Below are 26,697 nucleotides of genomic sequence, written 5' to 3'. Positions count from 1 at the left end.
AAATATTTTGATAGTTTTTATAATACAATACAATTAATGTTGATCAAAATATTCATAGTGACTAGTTTTAGGCTCCTCAACTGAAAAGAAAGTCAAAAAGTTTTAAAGGTTCAGTAAAAGTCCAAGATGACTAAGAGCCTGGAAAAGATAAAAGGTTAAAACACTTGAAATTATTAACTTAAAGAAAATTAGGGTGATGGACTGCTTAGAAATAGTCTGTAAATGTATAAATAATTCTTATGCTGACAATGTTGCCTAGCGACATCTAGCTCCACCAGCAATGCTATTACTGAAATAATCAGAAATGGAACTCAAACTATGGGGAAATTATATAGGATAAAAGAAAAACTATTCTCTTACTAGAAAAAAAAAGTTATCAGTTAATGAGAATGACAAACATGTTTCTGAATGGCCTCGGTTAATATCTCCCTTCCCTACTTGGTAGCTTGGCAGAGACTATCAAGGTCCTTCATTGATAACTGCAATATTGCAATGTGCTCTGCTCGCTATTCTGCTTGTAAGTTTTTCTCAATAAACCTTGTTATGTGTAGCTAGTGGTATGTGACTCGTGTATGTTACAGCTTTTGAAAAACAGAGAGTTTGGGCTACCACTGAAGTGGGAAATAACCCCATTGGAAGCCTTATACCAGACAAACTACTAAGTTGAAATGGCCAATATCTCAGTGTCCATATCTTATATAGTCTTTAAAACTCAAGAAAGAACAAATTGCTTGTTCTCAGTGAGAATGGCTATAGTGATCAGGTAGCTATGGAATTACGGGACACCATAATCTCAGATTAAGTAGGATGTTTCTTTTGGATTTTTACCATGCACATTTTCCCTTTGCTCATTTTGCTTTGCATCCTTTTTATGTAATAAATCATGGTCATCGTAATGACTATTTGATGAGTGCTGTGAGCTCTCCTAGTGAGGGGAGTAGTCTTGGGGAACCCAAACACACAAGCCCACTATTTTTGTACTCTATATTAATACTGTTTGCTGTTTCTTTCTCAGATTATATAATTGATAAGGACATTCTGAATTATTAAACCGAGAACAGGTACACAGCCATATTAGTTGGATAATTATCTATTGATAACCTCCATAATGGCTGGCCAAGCACATGGTGAAAACCTGTCTGAACTGGCAAGATCATTCCATAATATTTCATACAGGAAACATAAAAATAAAGTATTTTTCAAACAAAATGTAATCGATGCACTATGCAATGCTAGTCTGTTTGGTTAAGAAAAAAAAAAACTAGTACTAGACACTCCATAGTGGACTACTGAAACTTAAACAAGGAAAGAAACAGCTCTACTTCCTCCAGTCTCTGTCATTACACAAGCTATAGAATAAATTGCTGCCACTACTGACACACATATGTAGCTGAGGATTTGGCAAGATATGCCAAGATTAGTACATACACCTTTAATAATCCTTCTTGAGAATGTTTTAATTCCTGTTACACATTTTCAATGTGGGACAAAACCCAGTAAAATGTGCATTGCTAGAATCTCCAGATATTATATCACACTGATGACTGTGATCAACACCGAAGAAACATTACATGTTGTCTAGGCATACCTGATTAAAGATAACTTTAAATGATCCAGGGCCCTGTTATTCAGATAAATTTGGAGAAGGCAGTCATCATCTGGACAGCATCAAAAAGATACATTCTATATCACTTAAAGCAGGCATCCCCAACCCCTGGACCACAAACTGATACCAGTCCATGGCCTGTTAGGAACTGGGCAACACAACAGGAGGTGAGTGGCGAGTGAGCAAGCAAAGCTTCCTCTGTATTTACAGCCACTCTCCCATCGCTTGCATTATCACCTGAGCTCCACCTCCTGTCAGATCAGCAGCCGCATTAGATTCTCATAGGAGCACAAATCCTATTGTTAACTTCACATGTGAGGGATCTAGGTTGCGTGCTCCTTAAGAGAACCTAATATCTGATGATCTGTCACTGTCTCCCATCACCCCCAGATGGGACCATCTAGTTGCAGGAAAACAAGCTCAGGGCTCCCACTGACTCTACATTAAGGTGAGTTGTATAATTATTTCATTATATATTATAATGAAATAATAATAATAATAATAAAGTGTACAATAAAGGTAATGTGCTTGAATCATCCTGAAACCACCCCCTCCATCCTGGTCCATGGAGTCTTCCACGAAACTGGTCCCTGGTGCTAAAAAGGCAGGAAACTGCTGCTTTAAAGGAAAATTTATCGGGCCTCCAGTCCTAACCACAAACGATTTTCCTTGTTAGGTAGCGGTGATATCACATTTTACACCTGGTGATTCTTCAAAGCACTATATCAATGCAACTAATTTTAAATAGAAGCCCATATATTAACATGCCTTGGAAGAGGTCTAGGCATCCTAAAAACAAGTTCTAACTTTAGATTTTGCCGTATATTTGAAACTCATGGGATTACACATACCTGTAAGAAACCATTTTCTGACGGAAGCTTTTGGCAAAAATACTTCAAGTTATTTGTCATTTCCTACATCTTTGGATGAAATCATTTTCTTCTCCTGCTGAGTGGCACATGCCAGTGACTGCTAGCCTATTATTGAGCCCTAATGGGGCAGACTTTTCTCACTCTTCAACCCGACATTCCTATCCCATTATGGGTCTTCTCTAATCCAAAATCTGATAAGGTGGTACATGCCCAGGAAAATTCTATTAAAAGGGGGATATAGCACATCCAATCAATTAGACCTTAGACAAATTCATAAAATATGGCCTTATACTCACAGGCACAGAGATCCCTCTGCTGTTTTAAACAAGCCATTGACTTAGTAAGGCACTTGCCTGAAAGATTTGCCACCTGACAAGAAAGCATGATTCACTAATGGAAAAGCCTCTCTCAAAGGTCATAAAATCTTATGGAGTGATACATTCCTTCACCATAATGATGGTGAGTTATTGAGATCCCATGGTATTGGACATTCTTCAAAACTGGGTAAACTTCAGGCATTCTTCATGGCCATAGAGCACAATCTCCTCAGATTGACTGAATTGCACTATTATAAAGACTAATGAGCCATTAGTAATGAGCCTAGTTACACTGTCAGGCTATTGGGTTCTCTAGGACAGAACTCTTTATTTTATTTTATTTTTGAGATGGAGTCTCGCTCTGTCACCCAGTGGCACGATCTCAGCTCACTGCAACCTCCGCCTCCCAGGTTCAAGTGATTCCTCTGCCTCAGCCTCCTAAGTAGCTGGGACTACAGGCGCGAGCGACCATGTCCAGCTAATTTTTGTATTTTTAGTAGAGATGGGGTTTCACCATATTGGCCAGGCTGGTCTTGAACTCCTGACCTCGTGATCTGCCTGCCTCAGCCTCCCCAAAATGCTGGGATTACAGGCGTGAGCCACCACGCCTGGCCAACAGAACTCTTTACACATGCTTTTCTGAGGTAACCTTTGCCCAAGGAAATAGTTACAATTTAGTCACAAGCTCAATTCTTATATTCTATGTTTATATGTCCATGAGAAAGAACTGAATCTAAAGGAAAACATGTGACATGAAAAAGCCAATTAAGAATGTGTAACCATCATCTCCAGTATAGTCTTGGGTCCCTGTTCAAATCCATCCCGCTATGAAGGAACACAATGGCCAATAAGGAATTTATTCAAAAGACATAGAAGTCTTTAGGAAGCTGAGGTGCGAAAAGTCCCTGAGTCCAGGAGTTCTAGACCAGCCTGGGCAACATAGGGAGACTGCATCTCTATAAAAAATAAAACAATTGGCTGGGCATGGTGATGCATGCCTGTGGTCCCCGCCAATCAGACGGCTAAGGTGGGAGGATGGCTTCAGTGTGGGAGGTTGAAGATGCAGTAAGCCATGATGGTGCCACTGCACTCCAGCCTAGGGGACAAAGTGATACCCTATCTCAAAAAAAAAAAAAAAAAAAAAAAAAAAAGACACACAGGCCACTGTTGTCCATCAGGCTTATTCTACTTGCCACTTAAGGCAGCCTCTTTGAAAACAACCTCCACAAGGCTTGTCAGTCCACTTTTCCCTAATTGTTTACAAGCTATAGGCTACCATACCAAGCAAGGGCCCCTCTTACCATGGTTAAACTCCAAAGCACCTAGAAGTTAGGGAGTAGAGAAAAATATCATTTCAAAAGGAATAGTATACTCCTTTTCTTTTTTTTTTTTTTTAACCCCCTTTGCTTTGACCTCAGTGCATGGGAACACACAACATATTGCTCATTTAAAAGCATCAGATGGTGCTGCAGACATCCTCTTTGAAACCTGCAGGTGACCTATGATGGTAAAATGGTAACTTTGGGGTCCCCACTGAACTATCATTCCAGACAAAGGACAATCTGGCTCATCTCCATGGAGAAAAACAGATCTGTTTGTCAGATGTGAACATATCTGACCCTGGGAAATGGTTGGAGATGGATGTTCAAGGGAGGTGATGAACGACTTTCTCTTTCCTATGGCAGATATGGAACAGACATTCCTAAACAAAGGTTTCTGTGCTTGGCCAGGAAAAAGAGTTCATAATGTGAACTTATTAGGATGTTGGTTCTACATCCTCATCTAACCCAGCTGGTGACCTTACTAATATTCTTCTCCCAGACAATACTAAGGAAATTGGTATGCTCAGAACCAGGTGTCAGCCAGGGCTGATGGAGAGATCTATAATAATGAGTCTTTAAGATCAAAGGATAGACAGCAGTGAGACAAATCTTTATTTACGGATGGTCCCGGTGATTCTCTTTCTTCCCTCTTTTTGTGGTTTCACAGAGCTGGCTCACCAGGACTGTTTGACTCACTGATACCAGCTACATTGGTATACAAAGTACATACTCCCTTCTCCCTTTTTCCAACAAGGCCATTGCCCCAACCAGGAAGCTCTCAGTGATACATGGTTGACTAGGTGCTCTCTATGCCCTCCCAATTCCCCTATAATTTTGTGAAGTGATATGTGAGAAGGGGGTTCCTCTCAGGAGCATCTTCTATGGTGAATCCAGCTTTGCTTAATCTAAGTCTTTTCTCTAAGGAATAATGACAGCTCAGGGGATATTGTATCCTCTATTGCTTCCTGGATTGCAAGGTTTCCTCTATAAAATCTTACCTTATGCGTACTATTTGGGTCACTAGTAATATGCCCCTTGTATAACAGTTAACTGAGGATATTAAAAGCTCTTCTAGTCTAGATCTTTTAGTTATAACATAAATTTTCATTTGCAGAAATTTATTTTGATAAAAATTGAAAAGAAACAAAATATTTTAACAGCTTTTATTTCACAATTAGATAATGCCTTTTCTTCATTGTTAATACCTTCCTTGACCACCCAATCTAAATTATCCTTCCCTGTGACTGTCAGATATGTAGTTTCATTATCTCCATGTATTAGTCTCTAAAATTATCTTGTTCATTTATTTTTACTTGTTTATTTTTTGTCTCTCCTGTTATAACGTAAGTACCACAAGAGAAGGCATCTTATCTGTCTGATTTTTCAGTAAAACACAATACCCAAAAGAGAACTGGACATATGAAGGTGACAAAAGTATCTGTTGAATGAGTTGGGTGAATAAATGAATGAGTAAATTTAACAGCTAATCATCTAATCTATGAAGAAAAAAAATGGACATGTTCCAACACTCTTCTCTTGTATGTTTTCGTGCTTGATGGCAAACCCAAGTAATAATGAAAGTCCTAATGAAAGTATTTAGAAAGAAATAGGTTGACTGTGTAACTCTTCAAAATAAAACACCATGAATTAGTTCACATTTTCATTTCTAAAAAGTGTGAATTTCAATGCCACAAAACATTTAAGAAAAGCTAACAACGCATATGATGTGAAACAATAAATTATTAAAATCTATTGTTTGATTAACTGTTTACCACTAACTCATTCCCTAAGCCAAAATAAACTGATAAATGTTGTAAAGAGCAAAAATGTACTTTATTGTAAGCAATACCATGTATCTGCTCAGGTGGGGTCTCCTTACTTCGCTCCCATCCACTCTCTGAAGGTTTGGGAGACTTTTCCAAAGTATTTCAGAAACTCTATTAGGATCTAAGAAGTAACCCAAAATGAAGGTTGATGAATAATATTGTGCCATGTGCTTAATAGTTTGAATTTTATATTTAGCAATATAATATAATATGTAATATATTATATTATATTATTATGTAATATATAATAATTAACCTAAAGCTATTAAGTGCAATTCTATAAAACCTATCAAGCTGAAACAACCTATTTCATGTCATATTTCCCATTATTGTCCTTAGTCTAGGACGCAAACAAAATGAATTTTTGGCCTCTTCCTGAGCACACTGTATAGATTCTAAACATCTTCATCTTTGCCTCAAAGCAAAGTTCTGTCCACTTGGCACACCCTTTCCTCACATTTCCCTGTTAAAATCCAACCCAACCATCTTTCTAAAATGAAATGGTATGTAATTCTTAATCCAGTCAGAAATAGCTTTTCCTCTTCTTTGATGTAGCTTCTTGGTAATGTTTTATAGAATGCAACATCTGCATTATACTTCACTTATTTTTGTACATGTCTAGTCGGCCCTACTAGACTGTTAATGCATTGAGGGCAATGACCATATATTTGAAGCCCTTTATATCCCATAATACCCAGCACAGTGCCTTGCACAGCATGGATGCTCAGTCAGTGTTTCCTCATTAGAGCTAAACTGAATTGAGATGAATTAAAATAATCTTCCTCCTGAAGTTATTACATCAATCAACATTTCTAGGGGGAAAAAGGCATTTAAGAGGAATTATTTGATATATTCATTCTATGGTTTTTTTTAATCTTGAGGTACTATATTCCCCATCATCCTCATTCTGTTGTTCTCCATTGAACCCTTCTTCCATTCTATCACTTCCCATTAAAATTCTAAAATGTGACTTATCAGAAAAGTAGAATGAGGGCTGCCAGGGGTAGTAACTCACTAGGTAACATTATCATAACCCCTCTTTAAGATTTTTCCAAACACCCATGGAAAGTAACTGAAACTGCCTTACCATGTCTTCATAGAGACCAGAAACTCTCTTAAAAATGCTTTTTGTAAGCCAATGTTTCTATTTTCTGAGATTTACCAATGTACAAAGAGCCTATCACATTTATCAGCAGCAACTAAATGTTCAATATTAAAACAACTTATATCAAAAGTTAACCACCTCATGTTCTTCAGGGTGATAAACTACTGGCTCTGCAGGATTTTCAAAGGCTATACGTCACCATGATTGCATGGAAAACTATAGTAGTATTCCATGCTCTACCATAATCTGAGTATGAATATAAGAGCACCAGCTGGGCATGGTGGCTCATGCCTGTAATCCCAGCACTTTGGGAGTCCGAGGTGGGTGGATCACTTGAGGACAGGAGTTTGAGACCAGCCTGGCCAACATGGCGAAACCCCGTCTCTACTAAAAATATAAAAATTAGCCAGGCATGGTGGTGGACGCCTGTAATCCCAGCTCCTGGGGAGGCTGAGGCAGGAGAATCACTTGAATCTGGGAGGCGGAGGTTGCAGTGAGCCGAGATCATGCCACTGCCCTCCAGCCTGGGAAATTAAGAGCGAGACTCCATCTGAAAAAAAAAAAAAAAAAAAAAAAAAAAAAAAAAAAAAAAAGCACCATGCTTTTGCTTTATTCCTTCCTATTTCTACATGATACGTAAGTTCCCATTACTGTTGAAGATAATTAATACTTTTTCTTATACATTCTCAAATGTTTATAATACTGACTATACATATTTAAAATATAAAGAAATCAATAATAAGAAACCAACCATTATAAGTTTGCAAAGCAACAAGTGGACCAACGTCTAATTTTCTCTTGGACATTGTATTTAAAACATATAGTTTTTAGTATATGTTTAGTTAGTATTTAAAACATATACTTATAAATATAAACATTCACTACAAACATTTAAAATGAACATTTTCAAAACTTCTGGCCATTAATCATTACACTTATTACCTAATTCTTGTTAATTCACCTGGGTCTATAATCCATAAATATTTAAAATGGCAATGAAGTACATAAATGCATACTTCTAGGTAATTCCTCTTTACTCCATGGTAATGTGAATCAAGAAAGTCTGTGAGTCGATCATAATATACTAATCAAAGAGCCTCACTAGTGAAAACTATAAGATTTAATTGGATGAACCAATCAACTCAATTATTTATGTGTATGCATGTACATACATATGTGTGCATATAGTAACTGAGTTAAAATGGAAGGTAAAAATGATTTTTCGATAAGTTGTTTATGTATCTAGCTCATGCATCTTGATGATAACTAAGTTGAAAATAAGGGTTAGTTCCTCACTATCTGGAAATTTTAATTGCTGTTGTCAGAAAAAAAAAGTTTGTTTGTACATTGTCCTTAATTTAAATTTAAATTTAAATTTTTCATTTAATTTTGATTTTGACTGCATCAACTCTTCTAACTTTGATATCTAAAGTTTCTAACATTTTCTACTTAAAATTAGTTTCAAAGAGTTTTGTGACATTAAATTTAGAATGGTTATTTTCATTACTTAGGTATGTAAACTGATAAAGATTAGAAAATGAGGGAACAAATTTTTAAAAAGTGTTTTACCTCTTTTCAATCAGTCTTCCGCTTTGGGCAGTGATCTGTGATAAAGATAATACTACATTTAAAAATATCAAGTATGCATATGAAAAGTTTACAGTCATTTAGAAAAATATCATTTAAGGTAGTTTTTTAATATGACAATTTTGTAAGATTAAGGTATCAAAAAAGCAAAGAAATTATCATATTTTAGCATTGGAAGAGACATTATAGAAGGAGAGTAGGCCCTAAAATTACACTTATATTTCTAAATTAAGAGCAAATAAGGTTTTATACTTTTAGTAAACAAAAAAAAATTTTTTTGAGTTAAAGAAAAGCATGTTTATTAGAGCAACAGAGTACAAGAAAATAGCTGCTCCATAGACAGAGCAGGCCTGCTCCACAGGCAGAGTAGCTCAAAATTTATTTTAAACTTATCTATTACATAATTATCTAATCCTTTTAAATATTCTTGTTGAAGGGTTTATAATGCTAATATTATATATAATAAACTGTGGAGGTACTTTTTGTAATTTATCAATTTTAAAATAAGTATACTGAGAATACATGTTCAAATATGTTTACAGAAGTATGTAACCAAAAGTGTTAGGCCAGCCGGGCAAGGTGGCTCACACCTGTAATCCCAGCACTTTGGGAGGCCGAGGCACGCAGATCACCTGAGGTCAGGAGTTCAAGACTAGCCTGGCCAACATGGTGAAACCCCTCTCCACTAAACATACAAAAATTAGCTGGGCATGGTGGCGGGTGCCTGTAATCCCAGCTACTCGGGAGGCTGAGACAGGAGAATTGTCTGAACCTGAACCAAGGAGGCAGAGGTTGCAGTGAGCCAAGATCTCACCACTGCACTCCAGTCTGGGCAACAGAGTGAGACTCTGTCTCAAAAAAAAAAAAGGCCAGTGACCTTAAAAGTGTGATTTTTATTAATAAATTACCTCTTGTGAATATAATACATATTTTCCTATAGTATAAATGTTGATTCTAGGTTTTATTCTGGACCTGATTTTCATCTAATTCAGTTGCTTTTATGCAGAGATTAACTGGTTTTATCCTTATTCCCCTGTGGCAAAGACTCCTAAATGGTCAACAAACTCATTTTCTCTTCTTCTTAGACACATTGTTAGTCTACATTTGTTAATTCCCCCTGTAGTTAAATGTAGCAAATAGGATGTGAGAAAAAAGAATGTGCATCTCCTCCAGCCAGGTCAATGAAAATTACTCATGTTTGTCCTCCATATTCTTTTCTGATAGCTAGATAACTATGCCTAGTGTGGCTCAGGAAGCCATACGTAAGATGGCAAACCTTCCATATGCTGGGATACCTTAACAACCCTGTGGAGCAGAACTCCCTACCACGAACACTGACCTTGAACTTCCTTGGACTATTAACATCAGGAAAGAAGCTTCCATTGTGTTTGAGCCATCATACATTTTGTGTCTATATGTCATAATAGTCACAATAGTTATCCTATATACTAACTAATAAATAACCAAGGATTTTCAACTAGCCACCAACATGAGACTGGCCTGGAAAGAGAGAGACCAATTAGAGTCCTGGTGGGAGCCTGACTAACAGAACTGTCATTAATACTGAGAAAACTGGACAGAATTTGATGGATAATAATTGGATCAAGACAAAGGAAAAGAAGAAATAACTGTGATGCTGGGCTTTCTAGTTTCAGCAATTAGATGGATGAGGATGCCAGGAGACTGAATACTGAGAGATAAAGCAGGTCTGAGAAGAGCGCAATTGGTTCATTTGGGGACATGGTGAATTCTAGATGTTTGAAGCCCACTGAAACAGAAAAATTCAGTAAGTTAATGAATAACAGGTCCGGAAATTAGGTGTCATTCGAGTTAGAGATAAGAGATTTATATGGCCCTAGAAGCCATGAAGGTATATGAGCATGTTCAGAAAGAGTATATGGAATAAAAAGAAACTCTAGGACAAAACCCAGAGAAGTACTAACATTTAAAGAATGAGCAGAGCAAGAGGAGACAAAAGAGGTGTCCCAAAAATATACAAGGAAAATCAAATAATTATGCTATTTCTCAAACGAACTATAGACTATATATGTACCCCAGAACTTAAAGTATAATACAAAAGTATTAAAAAATAAATGATTAAACATAGTTAAATGCTGCTAAGAGGACAAATGAGATTAAACTATAAATCATCTGGCTGGGTGTGGTAGCTCATGCCTGTAATCCCAGCACTTCGGGAGGCTGAGGCAGGTGGATCACCTGAGGTCACGAGTTCGAGACCAGCCTGGCCAACATGGTGAAACTCCGTCTCTACTAAAAATATAAAAAATTAGCCAGGCATGGTGTCAGCCTCCTATAATCTCAGCTACTTGGCAGGCTGAGGCAGGAGAATCACTTGAATCCAAGAGGCGGAGGTTGCAGTGAGCTGAGATCACACCATTGCACTCTGGCCTGGGCAATAAAAGAGAAACTCCATCTCAAAAAATGAAAAGAAAGAAAGAAAAAAACTATAAAGCATCCTTCAGAATAGCATCAAATAGATTTGCTGTAACCTCAGCAAAAATAGTTTTAATACAGTGATTGAGAAAGAAGGTTACAGTTAAATTACTATAAGAACATGGACAATGAGTATAAACTTCTATTACATCAAAATATCCAATAATGATATCTCCTGTTTCACTATTACCAGAACAAGCCATCTGAATACATGACATTATATACATCATCTTTGCAAAGAACCTAGCATATAAGATGTTTTATTAATGAATGTTAAGCTATATACATAAGAAGACAGGTGTGTATTGATGTATATATAAACCCACTAAAATGAGAATCACTTATGTGAAAGCAATGTGATGTTTTAGTTACTGTTCTGCTCAGGTTCATTTTACTATTTAACTTTTTCTGTCATATATGAAAACCTTTGTTTTGGATTAGGAGATAAATACTGGGAAATAGAAAACAATAAAGCTTGTAACAAAGCAAGTTTCAAATGCGGCCATATAGACAAGCAAAGAAGATATCTTCAGATGTGATTTTGGAGCGAGAAAGACCTGAATTTGAAATCTAACTCAATATTACTCACTGTAATGTGGCATGGCTAATTTTTTAAAGCTTTGGTTTCATTCTCAAAATGGAGGTGTTAATAGCTAGCTTATGGTCTTGTGTAAATGACTAGCCCATATACATAGATATAAAATAACTAGCAGATTTTATAATAATGGCAGATATAAAATGACTAGCAGATTTTAAGTTGTGCTGCTTCTTTTGTTCTTTGTCTTAAAGCAGCTGACAGACAATCCTATATTTCTTTAGATATTTGTTTTTATATTCAATTCGGTGTACCTTACTTCATTTATATACATGATCTAACAAATTTAATAATTTTTATTGCCCTCAGAGAAACTATTTTTATTATTTATCTTTCCAGGAAGAAGTTGAGGTAGTTCACAATAAAAATTATACACAAAAAGAGAAGGTAAAAATAAAGGACTCAAATCTCAGATGCTTATGTGGTCATTCAAAATCAGTATATATTTAAGTCATAGTTTGGTATTCAAGATAATAATGAGTTGACATATACAGAAGGTAAAGGGCAAAAGTAAAAACAAATCCAAAGGCCAGGCGCGGTGGCTCATGCCTGTAATCCCAGCACTTTGGGAGGCTGAGGCAGGCAGATCACGAGGTCAGGAGATCAAGACCATCGTGGCCAACATAGTGAAACCCCATCTCTACTAAAAATACAAAAATTAGCCGGGCATGGTGGCGCATGCCTGTAATCCCAGCTACTCAGGAGGCGGAGGCAGGAGAATCCCTTGAACCAGGGAGTTGGAGGTTGCAGTGAGCCAAGATCGCACCATAGCACTCTAGCCTGGCGACAGAGCAAGACTCCATCTCAAAAAAAAAAAAAAAAAAAAAAAACCCAAAAACAGAGGCATGAATTTTTAAATAACATATACGAATGAACTAAATAATAATATAAAAGACAAATTTCTCACAACATATACTACTGTCTCCATTTTGGTTATTTCCTCACCTGTGGATATTCTTGGATTTTATCACTTGTCCTTTGTCCACCTGAATATGAAACCAGTGATTTTCTTGTTTCTTTCTCCAATGGTATATTTTTTGAACCTTCACCTTTAACTTTTGTTTGACTATTACCCACTCGCATTGTTGTCTCAGTTTTCCCCTCACTTTTAAGTAACTTCTTCTCTTGATTTAGGAAATAGTTAAGTTGATGCTTAGCTTTTTCAGCTTCCTGTTTTTAAAAAAGTACCAGTTTATTAAGCATTTTCTGATATTTTCCTGCCAATACTACCACATTCAGGAATCTACATATATTTATGCCTACATGATTTCTCAACTCATTTTTACTGAGTTGAAGGGAGCAAAGGTAAGCTATTGGTATAATTGATACTTTAACAATTCCACAGTTAAAATCAGAAGTTGTGAAGAAACCTCTTCTACCTTTGAGGGCTATTTTTATACCCAGGAGTTTTTCCTGGCTGTTATTTTTAAGGCTCTAATTATTATACAAGCAAAATAAAAATGCATATAGGTATACATTATAAAAACTGATAGACTATAAGAAGGATAATTAGCACCTATAATATCAAAGAATGAAATAAAATGTGGAAAACAATTTATTTATTCTGGAATAAAAGTCTCCTTAAAAATGTCACTTTTTATCATTTTTATTTAGTCATACAATTAACTTACTTATATAAAAGAATATATAAACAAAAAGAAAATTCATAAATAATCTCACCTCATAAAGAAAAATTACTATTAACATTTTGAGATATATCCTTTTTAAATTTTTCTAAATATAGCTAATATATATAATGTATATTACATATTAGCTATATATAATATATATTAGCTATATTAGAAAGGTTAGATGGAAATTACACAAAGATATATTTTTTATATATAAATATATATTATTTATATATAAATATTATTTATTATATATATTTATTTATTATAATATATATTTATATATTTATTATAATATATATTATTTATATATATATTATTTATATATAAATATATATTATTTATATATTTAAATTATATATTTATATATTAAAAACCCCGCATATATATAGCTAATATATATTATATATAATATATATTAGATATATATATATATAAATATATCTGCTGGGTTTTTTTGCAACCTCTAGTCTCCTGGGCTTAAGTTATCCCCCGACCTCAGCCTCCCAAGTAGCTGAGACTACAGGCCCACACCACCACACCCAGTCAATTTTTGTATTTTTAATAGAGACAGGGTTTCACTATGTTGCCCAGGCTGATCGCAAATTCTTGGGCTCAGAGTGATCCACTGGCCTTAGCCCCCTAAAGTGCTGGGATTACAGGCATGAACCATGATGCCCAGCCAAATTTTTTAAATGTTTATCTAAATTGGGTCCTACTATACATACTTACATCTTATGCTCTTTTCATTAAATAATGTCATAGATATGTTTCTATAACAATAAACATACATTTAAATCAGAATAGGTAATAGAAGTACATTTAATAATATACCATAATTGTCTTAGCAAACTCCTTAACAATGGACATTTAGATCATTTCAAAATTTTTGCTATTAAAACATATGACATTGTACATACTTGTACAAAATCTCTGTACACTTTTTTCTTCTTTAGGATAAACTTTTAAAAGCTTTTATTGAGTGAAAAGGCTACATCTTTCCAATTTTGCTATGTCTTTTCTGTCTCCCAGAAAGACATAACAAATATCTTTTATACTTCTATTATCAAAAACAGATGAATATATCAATTCATACTTTTTTGATAATAGAAGTACGTGAAAGTTTGCTCATTTCAGCATACAACCACAAATACTACATATTTCTGTCCTTTACATTTTTACCAAGATGGTAGGCAAAACAATTTTATAATACACAAATACACTTTTGTCTATTCATTTATGAAATGCTTATAGCTTTTTATCATTTCTTGTTGTATTATTTAACTAGAATTTTAAAAAGAGTAGTAAGAGTCAACATCTTGATTCAACTGAGTTTAATTGGAATGCCTGCAGTATTTTACCTTTAAGTATATTGCTTATCGGCTTGAAATACATTGTCTTTTTTTCTTTTCCTTTTCTTTTTTTCACACTGCAACCATGACAGATGAATAGATTGCCTTTATTAGCTTAAGAAAGTTTACTTTTCTTTATATCTCACTATTTTTTATAAGAATGAATATTAAATTTTATTAATATACCCCTAATGCATAAAATGAATATAGTTTAAACCTAGCCAAATAGTAGAATATGTAGACCTCTTAGCTTACAATGTAAAAATTATTCATTTGAAAAGTTCTTTGTGGATATTTTCTTTACTTGTTAACAATGTTAAAGAAACATGACATCCTTTACCTGTAAAGCCTGTTTCAATTGCTCCTGAAGGACTTTGTTCTCAATTTCCAGACGTGCTACTTTCTAGGAAGTAAGAAGGGAGAAAAAAGGTATTTATTTTGGTATTTTTAATTAATTTAGTTTTACCAGTATTACTTTTCTAAAACCCATAGATAGCCAAGATAAGATTTGAGCATAGACATTGAACTGCACATCTCTCAAGTGTAATGGTGGATAATACCTGAAGCTAAAGCTTCCTATTGATTTTTCACAGGCAAATTGAGCATGAATCGGGGAAATTACAATTGCAGTAAATTAAATATTTCATTCCTCCTTTCCTCTAGGCCTGAAATATTTAAAAAGAAAAATTTCAAATTTTACTAAAAGGAGAACCTCTACTATTAACACAAAATAAACATTGTTCTGGCTTTGTGCAAATGAGTAAATTCTATTACACATGATGTTCCAGGAATTCTCCATCAAATTAAAGACACTTTGAGGACCATATTTAGAGTTCCCAGTTTTGCTTCCGACATGACTGAGTTCCCACTAGACAAATGCTGCCACACATAACAACCATAAGCTCTGAACTAAATACAAGTATCAACAATAGGAGAACAATCAAGAGTAGGCAGATTTGTTAACTTATTTTATTTTATTTTTTAGAGACAGGGTCTTGCTCTGTTACCCAGGCTAGAGTGCAGCAGTGGGTTCCTAGCTCACTGCAGTCTCAAATTCATAGGCTCAAGCCATCCTCCTGCCTCAGCCTTCCAAAGCATGGGGATTATAGGCATGAATCACCACACACCCAGCCAAGTGTAGGTAGATTCTTTTTTTTTTTTTTTTTACTTTAAGTTTTAGGGTACATGTACACAATGTGCAGGTTAGTTACATATGTATACATGTGCCATGCTGGTGTGCTGCACCCATTAACTCGTCATTTAGCATTAGGTATATCTCCTAATGATATCCCTCCCCCCTCCCCCCACCCCACAACAGTCCCCAGAGTGTGATGTTCCCCTTCCTGTGTCCATGTGTTCTCATTGTTCAATTCCCACCTATGAGTGAGAATATGCGGTGTTTGGTTTTTTGTTCTTGCGATAGTTTACTGAGAATGATGATTTCCAATTTTATCCATGTCCATACAAAGGACAGGAACTCATCATTTTTTATGACTGCATAGTATTCCATGGTGTATATGTGCAACATTTTCTTAATCCAGTCTATTGTTGTTGGACATTTGGGTTGGTTCCAAGTCTTTGCTATTCGGAATAGTGCCACAATAAACATACGTGTGCATGTGTCTTTATAGCAGCATGATTTATAGTCCTTTGGATATATACCCAGTAATGGGATGGCTGGGTCACATGGTATTTCTAGTTCTAGATCCTTGAAGAATCGCCACACTGACTTCCACAATGGTTGAACCAGTTTACAGTCCCACCAACAGTGTAAAAGTGTTCCTATTTCTCCACATCCTCTCCAGCACCTGTTGTTTCCTGACTTTTTAATGATTGCCATTCTAACTGGTGTGAGATGGTATCTCATTGTGGTTTTGACTTGCATTTCTCTGATGGCCAGTGATGGTCAGCATTTTTTCATGTGTTTTTTGGCTGCATAAATGTCTTCCTTTGAGAAGTGTCTGCTCATGTCCTTTGCCCACTTTTTGATGGGGTTGTTTGTTTTTTTCTTGTAAATTTGTTGGAGTTCATTGTAGATTCTGGATATTAGCCCTTTGTCAGATAAGTAGGTTGCAAAAATTTTCTCCCATTTTGTAGGCTGCCTGTTCACTCTGATGGTAGTTTCTTTTGCTGTGAAGAAGCTCTTTAGTTTAATTAGATCCCATTTGTCAATTTTGGCTTTTGTTGCCATTGCTTTTGGTGTTTTAGACATGAAGTCCGTGCCCATGCCTATGTCCTGAATGGTAATGCCTAGGTTTTCTTCTAGGGTTTTTATGGTTTTAGGTCTAACGTTTAAGTCTTTAATCCATCTTGAATTAATTTTTGTATAAGGTGTAAGGAAGGGATCCAGTTTCAGCTTTCTACATATGGCTAGCCAGTTTTCCCAGCACCATTTATTAAATAGGGAATCCTTTCCCCATTGCTTATTTTTCTCAGGTTTGTCAAAGATCAGATAGTTGTAGATATGTGGCATTATTTCTGAGGGCTCTGTTCTGTTCCATTGATCTATAGCTCTGTTTTGGTACCAGTACCATGCTGTTTTGGTTACTGTAGCCTTGTAGTATAGTTTGAAGTCAGGTAGCATGATGCCTCCAGCTTTGTTCTTTTGGCTTAGGATTGACTTGGCAATGCGGGCTCTTTTTTGGTTCCATATGAACTTTAAAGTAGTTTTTTCCAATTCTGTGAAGAAAGTCATTGGTAGCTGGATGGGGTTGGCATTGAATCTATAAATTACCTTGGACAGTATGGCCATTTTCATGATATTGATTCTTCCTACCCATGAGCATGGAATGTTCTTCCATTTGTTTGTATCCTCTTTTATTTCAATGAGCAGTGGTTTGCAGTTCTCCTTGAAGAGGTCCTTCACGTCCCTTGTAAGTTGGATTTCTAGGTATTTTATTCTCTTTGAAGCAATTGTGAATGGGAGTTCACTCATGATTTGGCTCTCTGTCCGTTATTGGTGTATAAGAATGCTTGTGATTTTTGTACATTGATTTTGCATACTGAGACTTTGCTGAAGTTGCTTATCAGCTTAAGGAGATTTTGGGCTAAGACAATGGGGTTTTCTAGCCCAGATGACAATCATGTCATCTGCAAAAAGGGACAATTTGACTTCCTCTTTTCCTAATTGAATACCCTTTATTTCCTTCTCCTGCCTAATTGCCCTGGCCAGAACTTCCAAGACTATATTGAATAGGAGTGGTGAGAGAGGGAATCCCTGTCTTGTGCCAGTTTTCAAAGGGAATGCTTCCAGTTTTTGCCCATTCAGTATGATATTGGCTGTGGGTTTGTCATAGATAGCTCTGATTATTTTGAGATACGTCCCATCAATACCTAATTTATTGAGAGTTATTAGCATGAAGCGTTGTTGAATTTTGTCAAAGGCCTTTCCTGCATCTATTGAGATAATCATGTGGTTTTTGTCTTTGGTTCTGTTTATATGCTGGATTACATTTATTGATTTGCGTATATTGAACCAGCCTTGCATCCCAGGGATGAAGCCCACTTGATCACGGTGGATAAGCTTTTTGATGTGCTGCTGGATTCGGTTTGCCAGTATTTTATTGAGGATTTTTGCATCAATGTTCATCAAGGATATTGGTCTAAAATTCTCTTTTTTGGTTGTGTCTCTGCCCGGCTTTGGTATCAGGATGATGCTGGCCTCATAAAACGAGTTAGGGAGCATTCCCTCTTTTTCTATTGATTGGAATAGTTTCAGAAGGAATGGTACCAATTCCTCCTTGTACCTCTGGTAGAATTCGGCTGTGAATCCATCTGGTCCTGGACTCTTTTTGGTTGGTAAGCTATTGATTATTGCCACAATTTTGGAGCCTGTTATTGGTCTATTCAGAGATTCAACTTCTTCCTGGTTTAGTCTTGGGAGGATGTATGTTTCAAGGAACTTATCCATTTCTTCTAGATTTTCTAGTTTATTTGCGTAGAGGTGTTTGTAGTATTCTCTGATAGTAGTTTGTATTTCTGTGGGATCGGTGGTGATACCCTATTTATCATTTTTTATTGCATCTATTTGATTCTTCTCTCTTTTCTTCTTTATTAGTCTTGCTAGTGGTCTATCAATTTTGTTGATCCTTTCAAAAAACCAGCTCCTGGATTCATTAATTTTTTGAAGGGTTTTTTGTGTCTCTTTTTCCTTCAGTTCTGCTCTGATTTTAGTTATTTCTTGCCTTCTGCTAGCTTTTGAATGTGTTTGCTCTTGCTTTTCTAGTTCTTTTCATTGTGATGTTAGGGTGTCCATTTTAGATCTTTCCTGCTTTCTCTTGTGGGCATTTAGTGCTATAAATTTCCCTCTACACACTGCTTTGAATGTGTCCCAGAGATTCTGGTATGTTGTGTCTTTGTTCTCATTGGTTTCAAAGAACATCTTTATTTCTGCCTTCATTTCGTTATGTACCCAGTAGTCATTCAGGAACAGGTTGTTCAGTTTCCATGTAGTTGAGCGGTTTTGAGTGAGTTTGTTAATCCTGAGTTCTAGTTTGATTGCACTGTGGTCTGAGAGACAGTTTGTTATAATTTCTGTTATTTTACATTTGCTGAGGAGAGCTTTACTTCCAACTATGTGGTCAATTTTCGAATAGGTGTGGTGCGGTGCTGAAAAAAATGTATATTCTGTTGATTTGGGGTGGAGAGTTCTGTAGATGTCTATTAGGTCTGCTTGGTGCAGAGCTGAGTTCAATTCCTGGATATCCTTGTTAACTTTCTGTCTGGTTGATCTGTCTAATGTTGACAGTGGGGTGTTAAAGTCTCCCATTATTGTGTGGGAGTCTAAGTCTCTTTGTAGGTCACTCAGGACTTGCTTTATGAAACTGGGTGTTCCTGTATTGGGTGCATATATATTTAGGATAGTTAGCTCTTCTTGTTGAATTGATCCCTTTACCATTACATAATGGCCTTCTTTGTCTCTTTTGATCTTTGTTGGTTTAAAGTCTGTTTTATCAGAGACTAGGATTGCAACCCCTGCCTTTTTTTTTGTTTTCCATTTGCTTGGTAGATCTTCCTCCATCCCTTTATTTTGAGCCTATGTGTGTCTCTGCACATGAGATGGGTTTCCTGAACACAGCACACTGATGGGTCTTGACTCTTTATCCAATTTGCCAGTCTGTGTCTTTTAATTGTAGCATTTAGTCCATTTACATTTAAAGTTAATACTGTTATGTGTGAATTTGACCCTGTCATTATCACGTTAGCTGGTTATTTTGCTCGTTAGTTGATGCAGTTTCTTCCTAGCCTCGATGGTCTTTACAATTTGGCATGATTTTGCAGTGGCTGGTACCAGTTGTTCCTTTCCATGTTTAGTGCTTCCTTCAGGAGCTCTTTTAGGGCAGGCCTGGTGGTGACAAAATCTCTCAGCATTTGCTTGTCTGTAAAGGATTTTATTTCTCCTTCACTTATGAAGCTTAGTTTGGCTGGATATGAAATTCTGGGTTGAAAATTCTTTTCTTTAAGAATGTTGAATATTGGCCCCCACTCTCTTCTGGCTTGTAGAGTTTCTGCCGAGACATCTGCTGTTAGTCTGATGGGCTTCCCTTTGTCGGTAACCCGACCTTTCTTTCTGGCTGCCCTTAACATTTTTTCCTTCATTTCAACTTTGGTGAATCTGACAATTATGTGTCTTAGAGTTGCTGTTCTCAAGGAGTATCTTTTTGGTGTTCTCTGTATTTCCTGAATCTGAATGTTGGCCTGCCTTGCTAGATTGGGGAAGTTCTCCTGGATAATATCTTGCAGAGTGTTTTCCAACTTGGTTCCATTCTCCCCGTCATTTTCAGGTACACCAATCAGACGTAGATTTGGTCTTTTCACATAGTCCCATATTTCTTGGAGGCTTTGTTCATTTCTTTTTATTCTTTTTTCTCTAAAATTCCCTTCTCGCTTCATTTCATTCATTTCATCTTCCATCACTGATACCCTTTCTTCCAGTTGATCACATCGGCTCCTGAGGCTTCTGCATTCTTCGCATAGTTCTCGAGCCTTGGTTTTCAGCTCCATCAGCTCCTTTAAACACTTCTCTGTATTGGTTATTCTAGTTATACATTCGTCTAAATTTTTTTCAAAGTTTTCAACTTCTTTGCCTTTGGTTTGAATTTCCTCCTGTAGCTCAGAGTAGTTTGATCGTCTGAAGCCTTCTTCTCTCAACTCGTCAAAGTCATTCTCCGTCCAGCTTTCTTCCGTTGCTGGTGAGGAACTGCGTTCCTTTGGAGGAGGAGAGGCGCTCTGCTTTTTAGAGTTTCCAGTTTTTCTGCTCTGTTTTTTCCCCATCTTTGTGGTTTTATCTACTTTTGGTCTTTGATGATGGTGACGTACAGATGGGTTTTTGGTGTTGATGTCCTTCCTGTTTGTTAGTTTTCCTTCTAACAGACAGGACCCTCAGCTGCAGGTCTGTTGGAGTTTGCTAGAGGTCCACTCCAGACCCTGTTTGCCTGGATAACAGCAGCAGTGGCTGCAGAACAGCGGATTTTCATGAACCGCGAATGCTGCTGTCTGATCGTTCCTCTGGAAGTTTTGTCTCAGAGGAGTACCCGGCCGTGTGAGGTGTCAGTCTGCCCCTACTGGGGGGTGCCTCCCAGTTAGGCTGCTCTGGGGTCAGGGGTCAGGCACCCACTTGAGGAGGCAGTCTGTCCATTCTCAGATCTCCAGCTGCGTGCTGGGAGAACCACCGCTCTCTTCAAAACTGTCAGACAGGGACATTTAAGTCTGCAGAGGTTACTGCTGTCTTTTTGTTTGTCTGTGCCCTGCCCCCAGAGGTGGAGCCTACAGAGGCAGGCAGGCAGGCCTCCTTAAGCTGTGGTGGGCTCCACCCAGTTCGAGCTTCCTGGCTGCTTTGTTTACCTAAGCAAGCCTGGGCAATGGCGGGCGCCCCTCCCCCAGCCTCGCTGCCACCTTGCAGTTTGATCTCAGACTGCTGTGCTAGCAATCAGTGAGACTCCGTGGGCGTAGGACCCTCCAAGCCAGGTGCGGGATATAATCTCCTGGTGCGCCGTTTTTTAAGCCGGTTGGAAAAGCACAGTATTAGGGCGGGAGTGACCTGATTTTCCAGGTGCCGTCTGTCACCCCTTTCTTTGACTAGGAAAGGGAACTCCCTGACCCCTTGTGCTTCCCGAGTGAGGCAATGCCTCGCCCTGCTTCAGCTCGCACACGGTGCGCTGCACCCACTGTCCTGCGCCCACTGTCTGGCACTCCCTAGTGAGATGAACCCGGTACCTCAGATGGAAATGCAGAAATCACCCATCTTCTGCGTCACTCACGCTGGGAGGTGTAGACCGGAGCTGTTCCTATTCGGCCATCTTGGCTGCTCCCTCATAGGTAGATTCTTGAAGGAAGGTGACATTTGGAGGAAGGGAAGAACTCTAGGGAAGATCCTCATTTTTGTGGCTTTTAGTTTGAGGGCAATCCCTATCTGAGCCATTCAAGGTGCCTAGTAGCTGATTTAAAAACCACCAGAGGACAGAGTTCAGGACAATTCAAGCCACTGGAAAGGTTAGAGGGAAATTACACAAAGAAAAGAAGATAAGATAGGGAGCCCCAGATTCTTTGTATAAACTCTACCCAAATCTCCACCTGACCCCTGAACTACATACGCATAAAGAAGACTAAGCAGCCTAGCAAAAGCTAAAAAAACTAAAATGCAATGTGAGCTGCTACCTAAACATAGAATTTACATTTTAAATCCAATAGTGTTAATTATATATTAAAGAAAAAAATAATAATCATCAGAAGAATATAACACAATCTAGGGTTTCAAGAATATGATATTCATAATAGCCAGGATATAATTTAGAAATACTTGACATTTGAAGAAACAGAAAAGTGAAACTAATTCTTAAGATAAAAGACAATGAGCAAAAAGTGATCCCAAGCAAAACAATCCAGATTTTAAAATTCACATACAGATGTTTAAAGCAAGCATAATAAAAATGTCCAGCATAAAGGAAAATATGCTCATAATAAATAAAATTATGGAAATCTTAGCAGAGAAATATAAACTATAAAAAATGCATGCCCACACCTATAATCCCAGCATTTCAGGAGGCCAAGGTGGGAGGATTGCTTGAGGCCAGGAATTCAAGACCAGCCTGGGCAACATAGCAAGACACTATGTCTATAAAACACATTTTGAATTAGCCATCCATGGTGGTACACACTTATAATCCTAGCTCCTTGGGAAGCTGAGGCAGGAGGATCATTTGAGCCCAGGAGCTCAAGGCTGCAGTGAGCTATGATCCTGCCACTGTACTCCAGCCTGGGTAATAAAAATAAGACAATGTCTCTTTAAAAAAAAAAATAGTCAAATGGAAATTCTGGAACTGAAAATCATAATATCTGAATTTAAAAATTTAATGTATGAGCATAAGAACAGATCGGATCTAATGACAGTGGAAAAAGTCAAACCACTTGAAAATATATCGATACAAAATACCCAATCTAAATACAAACAACAAAGTTTTTTTTAACTAACAGATACTGAGGCAACTGTGGGATAAAATCATATGTCTAATATATAATTGTATCCCATAAGGAAAAGAGAGAGAGGAAGTGGTAGACAAAATATTTTTAAAATAATAATACATTGAAAATGTCCCAAACTTGGTGAAATTAACATACTCAACATGTTCAGTGCTGCCCAAGTTGATATTTGCAAGGAAAATCATGCCCACGTAAAACAAAGCCAAACTGCTGAAAACCAAATAAAAGGAAAAAAAAAAGCAATAAAAGTGGCCAAAGAAAAATGACATATTATACAAAAGGAAATGATGATTTTAATAATTGCTTCTCAGCAGAAAAAAATGAAAGCCAAGCAAAAATAGAAAAAATATCTTTACAGAATAAATGCCCCTTTTCTGTAACAAAGTTATTTTAAGAAACAAAAGAAATCCCTAAATCTACATTTTATTCTCATTGAAATTTGAGAGAACACAGCATCTATAAAACAAAAGCACATGATAATGGGAACAAAAGTAAACCTTACAACAACTGCACAAGCGATTTCAATACATGACCAATGAGCTGCTGAGGAAACACGTCCATAAACAGGCACAGAAATGCAATAAACCATGGGATGGGACTAAGTGACTTCAGAGAGGAAGTTGAACAATCCAAAGACGTAGCCCCTACTAAAGCAGAGCTAGAGGGATAAACAGAAAATAATTAGAAAGAAAACATTAAGACCCTGATAGTGTTCTCTGAATGATGGAATTAGAACCCTAAATTAGGATCTCCTGAGATTTTTAAAGAAAGCAAACATGACTTTTTTAACTTAAAAGTTCAAGAGGAAGTGAAAAGGAGAAAGGTTGCTTACTTTTGAGAATAAGTTTAGAAATCTTGTAAATTAAATGGAAGACATATCTCATACCACAGAACAAACATACACATAGAAGCCATGATGAAAAAGATAGAAGACTTAAAACAGTCAATGTAGAAATCATAATATTCAAATACGAGTCTCAGCGGGATAAAAGGAAGAAGAAAGTTAAATGATGATGAAAGAAATAAGAAAACTCCCTTGATATAGATAAAAAATTTGAGATATGATAAAAATTTCTATGTTTCAATGAGAAACAAGAGCAAGAAGTAAGGAGTCTAGGTACCAGACAACATCAAACTACTGTACTTGCTGGAACCATCAACTCAAACTTTACATGAGATAAAAATGATATTCTACCTTGTTTAAGCCATTGAATTATATGGCGTCTCTTTTTATAGCAGCCTAGTCTATATTCTAATGAATAAAGATGATAGAAAATTAAAATAATGAAACAAATCTAGACTTAATTGAATTTTATACACAGGGAGAGAGAAAATATATACCCCACTGTGGTAGACTACAAATGGCCATAAATTCTTCACAGTAGCTCCCATAAAAAGGTACAATCTATTTCCTCACTTCTTGAAACTCAGTTGGCCTAATTCTTGTTTGGGCCAAGAGGATACAACACAAATGACACCATGAGTGATGTGAGCTGAGGCCTCCAGAGATCTTTCAGCTTTGTTTTAATCTCTTGCTACTAGGGATCCTTCTTTAAACTACCCAGAGCTATCATCCTGGAAGATAAGAGACTAGAAAGAAGTCCCACCTGTCCCAGATGTCCCAGCTGGAATGTCAGACATAGGAAATAAAACTTATCTTGCACATCCAAACTAAGCTGAGCTGCCCAGCAACTATAAGAAATAATGATTCTACTGTTTTAAGTTACTACATTTTGGAATAATTTTTTCTTTAGGAAAAGCTAATTGGTATACCTAGCAGTAGAAACTGTGCATTATTTTATGTCATTAGAATACTTACAAAAATTGAATATTGTACTGGATTATTTCCATAAATGGCTACCAACAATTTTCTCCCACCCTATATATGCATGCTACTCTTACCTATGAATATGGACTGGCCTTATGACTTCCTTACAGAATGTGTCCTCTCCTTAAAAAGTTAAAAATAGGCCAAGCACAATGGCTCACACCTGTAAACCCAGCACTTTGGGAGGCCAAGGCAGGCAGATCATGAGGTCAAGAGATCGAGACCATCCTGGCCAACATGGTGAAACCCCGCCTCTACTAAAAATACAAAAATTAGCTGGGTGTGGTGGCGCCCGCCTGTAGTCCCAGCTACTCAGGAAGCTGAGGCAGGAGAATCACTTGAACCCAGGAGGCAGAGGTTGCAGTGAGCCGAGATCGCACCATTGTACTCCGGCCTGGCCACACAGCAAGACTCCGTCTCAAAAAAAAAAAAAAATTTAAGATAGAACTAACATATAATGCAGTAATCTTACTGTTAGGTATGTACAAAAAAAGGAAATCAGTATATTAAAAAGATATCTGCACTCCCATGTTTATTGCACCACAATTCAAAAATAACTAAGATTTAGAAGCAATGTAAGTGTCCATCAACAGACAAATGAATAAAGAAAATGTAGTACACAAACATAATGGAGTACTATTCAGCCATACAAAAAGAATGAGATCCTGTCATTTGCAACCGGAGGTCACTACGTTAAGTGAAATAAGCCAGGCACAGAAAGACAAACTTCACATGTTCTCACTTATTTGTGGGAGCTAAAAATCAAAACAATTAAACTCATGGAGATAGAGCGCAGAATGATGGTTATCAGAGGCTGCAAATAGTAGTAGGGGTGGAGTGCAGTGGCAATGGTTAATGAGTACAAAAATATAATTAGATAGAATGAGTAAGATCTAGTATTTGATAGCACAACAGGGCAACTACAGTCAACAATCATTTATTGTACATTTAAAAAAAACTTAAAAAGACCCACACACCCTCTTAAGGAAGCAGACAGCTCCTGCAGGACCTGGGAGACACCCCAAATACTGTGAGTGCCCCAACTGCAGAAGCAGGAAAGGGAGACCCTCCTTTCCCGAAAACACACTCTCCATTGGAAAAACAGAAGGTCTGTTCATTGGAAAAGTTTCCGACCTTACTTGGAGCTGAGTCCATTTAGAGAGCCAAGTGAAATATAAGAGTAGAAGCAGCGGCAGAAAAGCCCTGGGAGCTCACTGGGTCCTGAAGCAGGCCATTCCTGCCTGGAAATACAGGGATCCATTGGGAGGACAGACAGAGGACCAGGGGGTAAAACTCCACAGGGAAAAGGAGTTCTAGCTGAACTTTGTAACAATTTGAACAGGGCAAGAAACCTCCTGGCCAGAACTCAGGGGAGGGTACAAATCTGGTGTGCAGACTCCACAGGTTTGGGAAGAACCAAGCCCTTTTCTTTCGCAGCTGTGAAGGTGGGTAGCTTGGAGCAAGTTTTCAAGCCCAACTCGCCCACCGTCTGGAAACAGACTTGGGGCTATTGCGGGGGAGGTTGGGAGCAACACGGGCCCTTCATTTTGGGTGGGAGCTGGGTGAGCCCTGTGACTGCCCACTTGGCCAGACAACTCTGACAACCTGCATGACTCAGCAGAGGCAGCCATAACCCTCCTAGGTACACAACTCCAGTGACCTGGGAATCTCACCCCATTCCCCACAGCAGCCACAGCAAGACTCACCCAAGGAGTCTGACCTCA

At 37.3% G+C, this 26,697-nt stretch overlaps 1 protein-coding gene across 32 annotated transcripts in view; it reads right to left on the bottom strand.

The window, feature by feature from the left end:
• Positions 1–26,697, bottom strand: part of CCDC7 (coiled-coil domain containing 7) — a 411,675-nt gene that overhangs the window by 282,456 nt on the left and 102,522 nt on the right. For 26 of the 32 annotated variants that reach the window (XM_063781580.1, XM_063781581.1, XM_063781579.1 and 23 more), the window contains 3 exons: positions 15,008–15,070; positions 12,630–12,854; positions 8,618–8,652 (listed from right to left, as the gene is read on the bottom strand). In XM_063781580.1, coding sequence (XP_063637650.1) covers positions 8,618–8,652; positions 12,630–12,854; positions 15,008–15,070 — 323 coding nt within the window. Of the gene's footprint in view, positions 1–5,966; positions 6,065–8,617; positions 8,653–12,629; positions 12,855–15,007; positions 15,071–26,697 lie in introns of those variants that run through there. The other 6 variants (XM_063781601.1, XM_063781608.1, XM_063781609.1 and 3 more) reach the window with 3 other exon arrangements.

The sequence above is a fragment of the Pan troglodytes genome, chromosome 8, assembly GCF_028858775.2.
Source record: "Pan troglodytes isolate AG18354 chromosome 8, NHGRI_mPanTro3-v2.0_pri, whole genome shotgun sequence".
In the NCBI taxonomy this organism is placed as follows: domain Eukaryota; kingdom Metazoa; phylum Chordata; class Mammalia; order Primates; family Hominidae; genus Pan; species Pan troglodytes.
The sequence above is the reverse complement of the archived record's forward strand: the minus strand, read 5'-3'. Positions and strand labels throughout refer to the sequence as shown.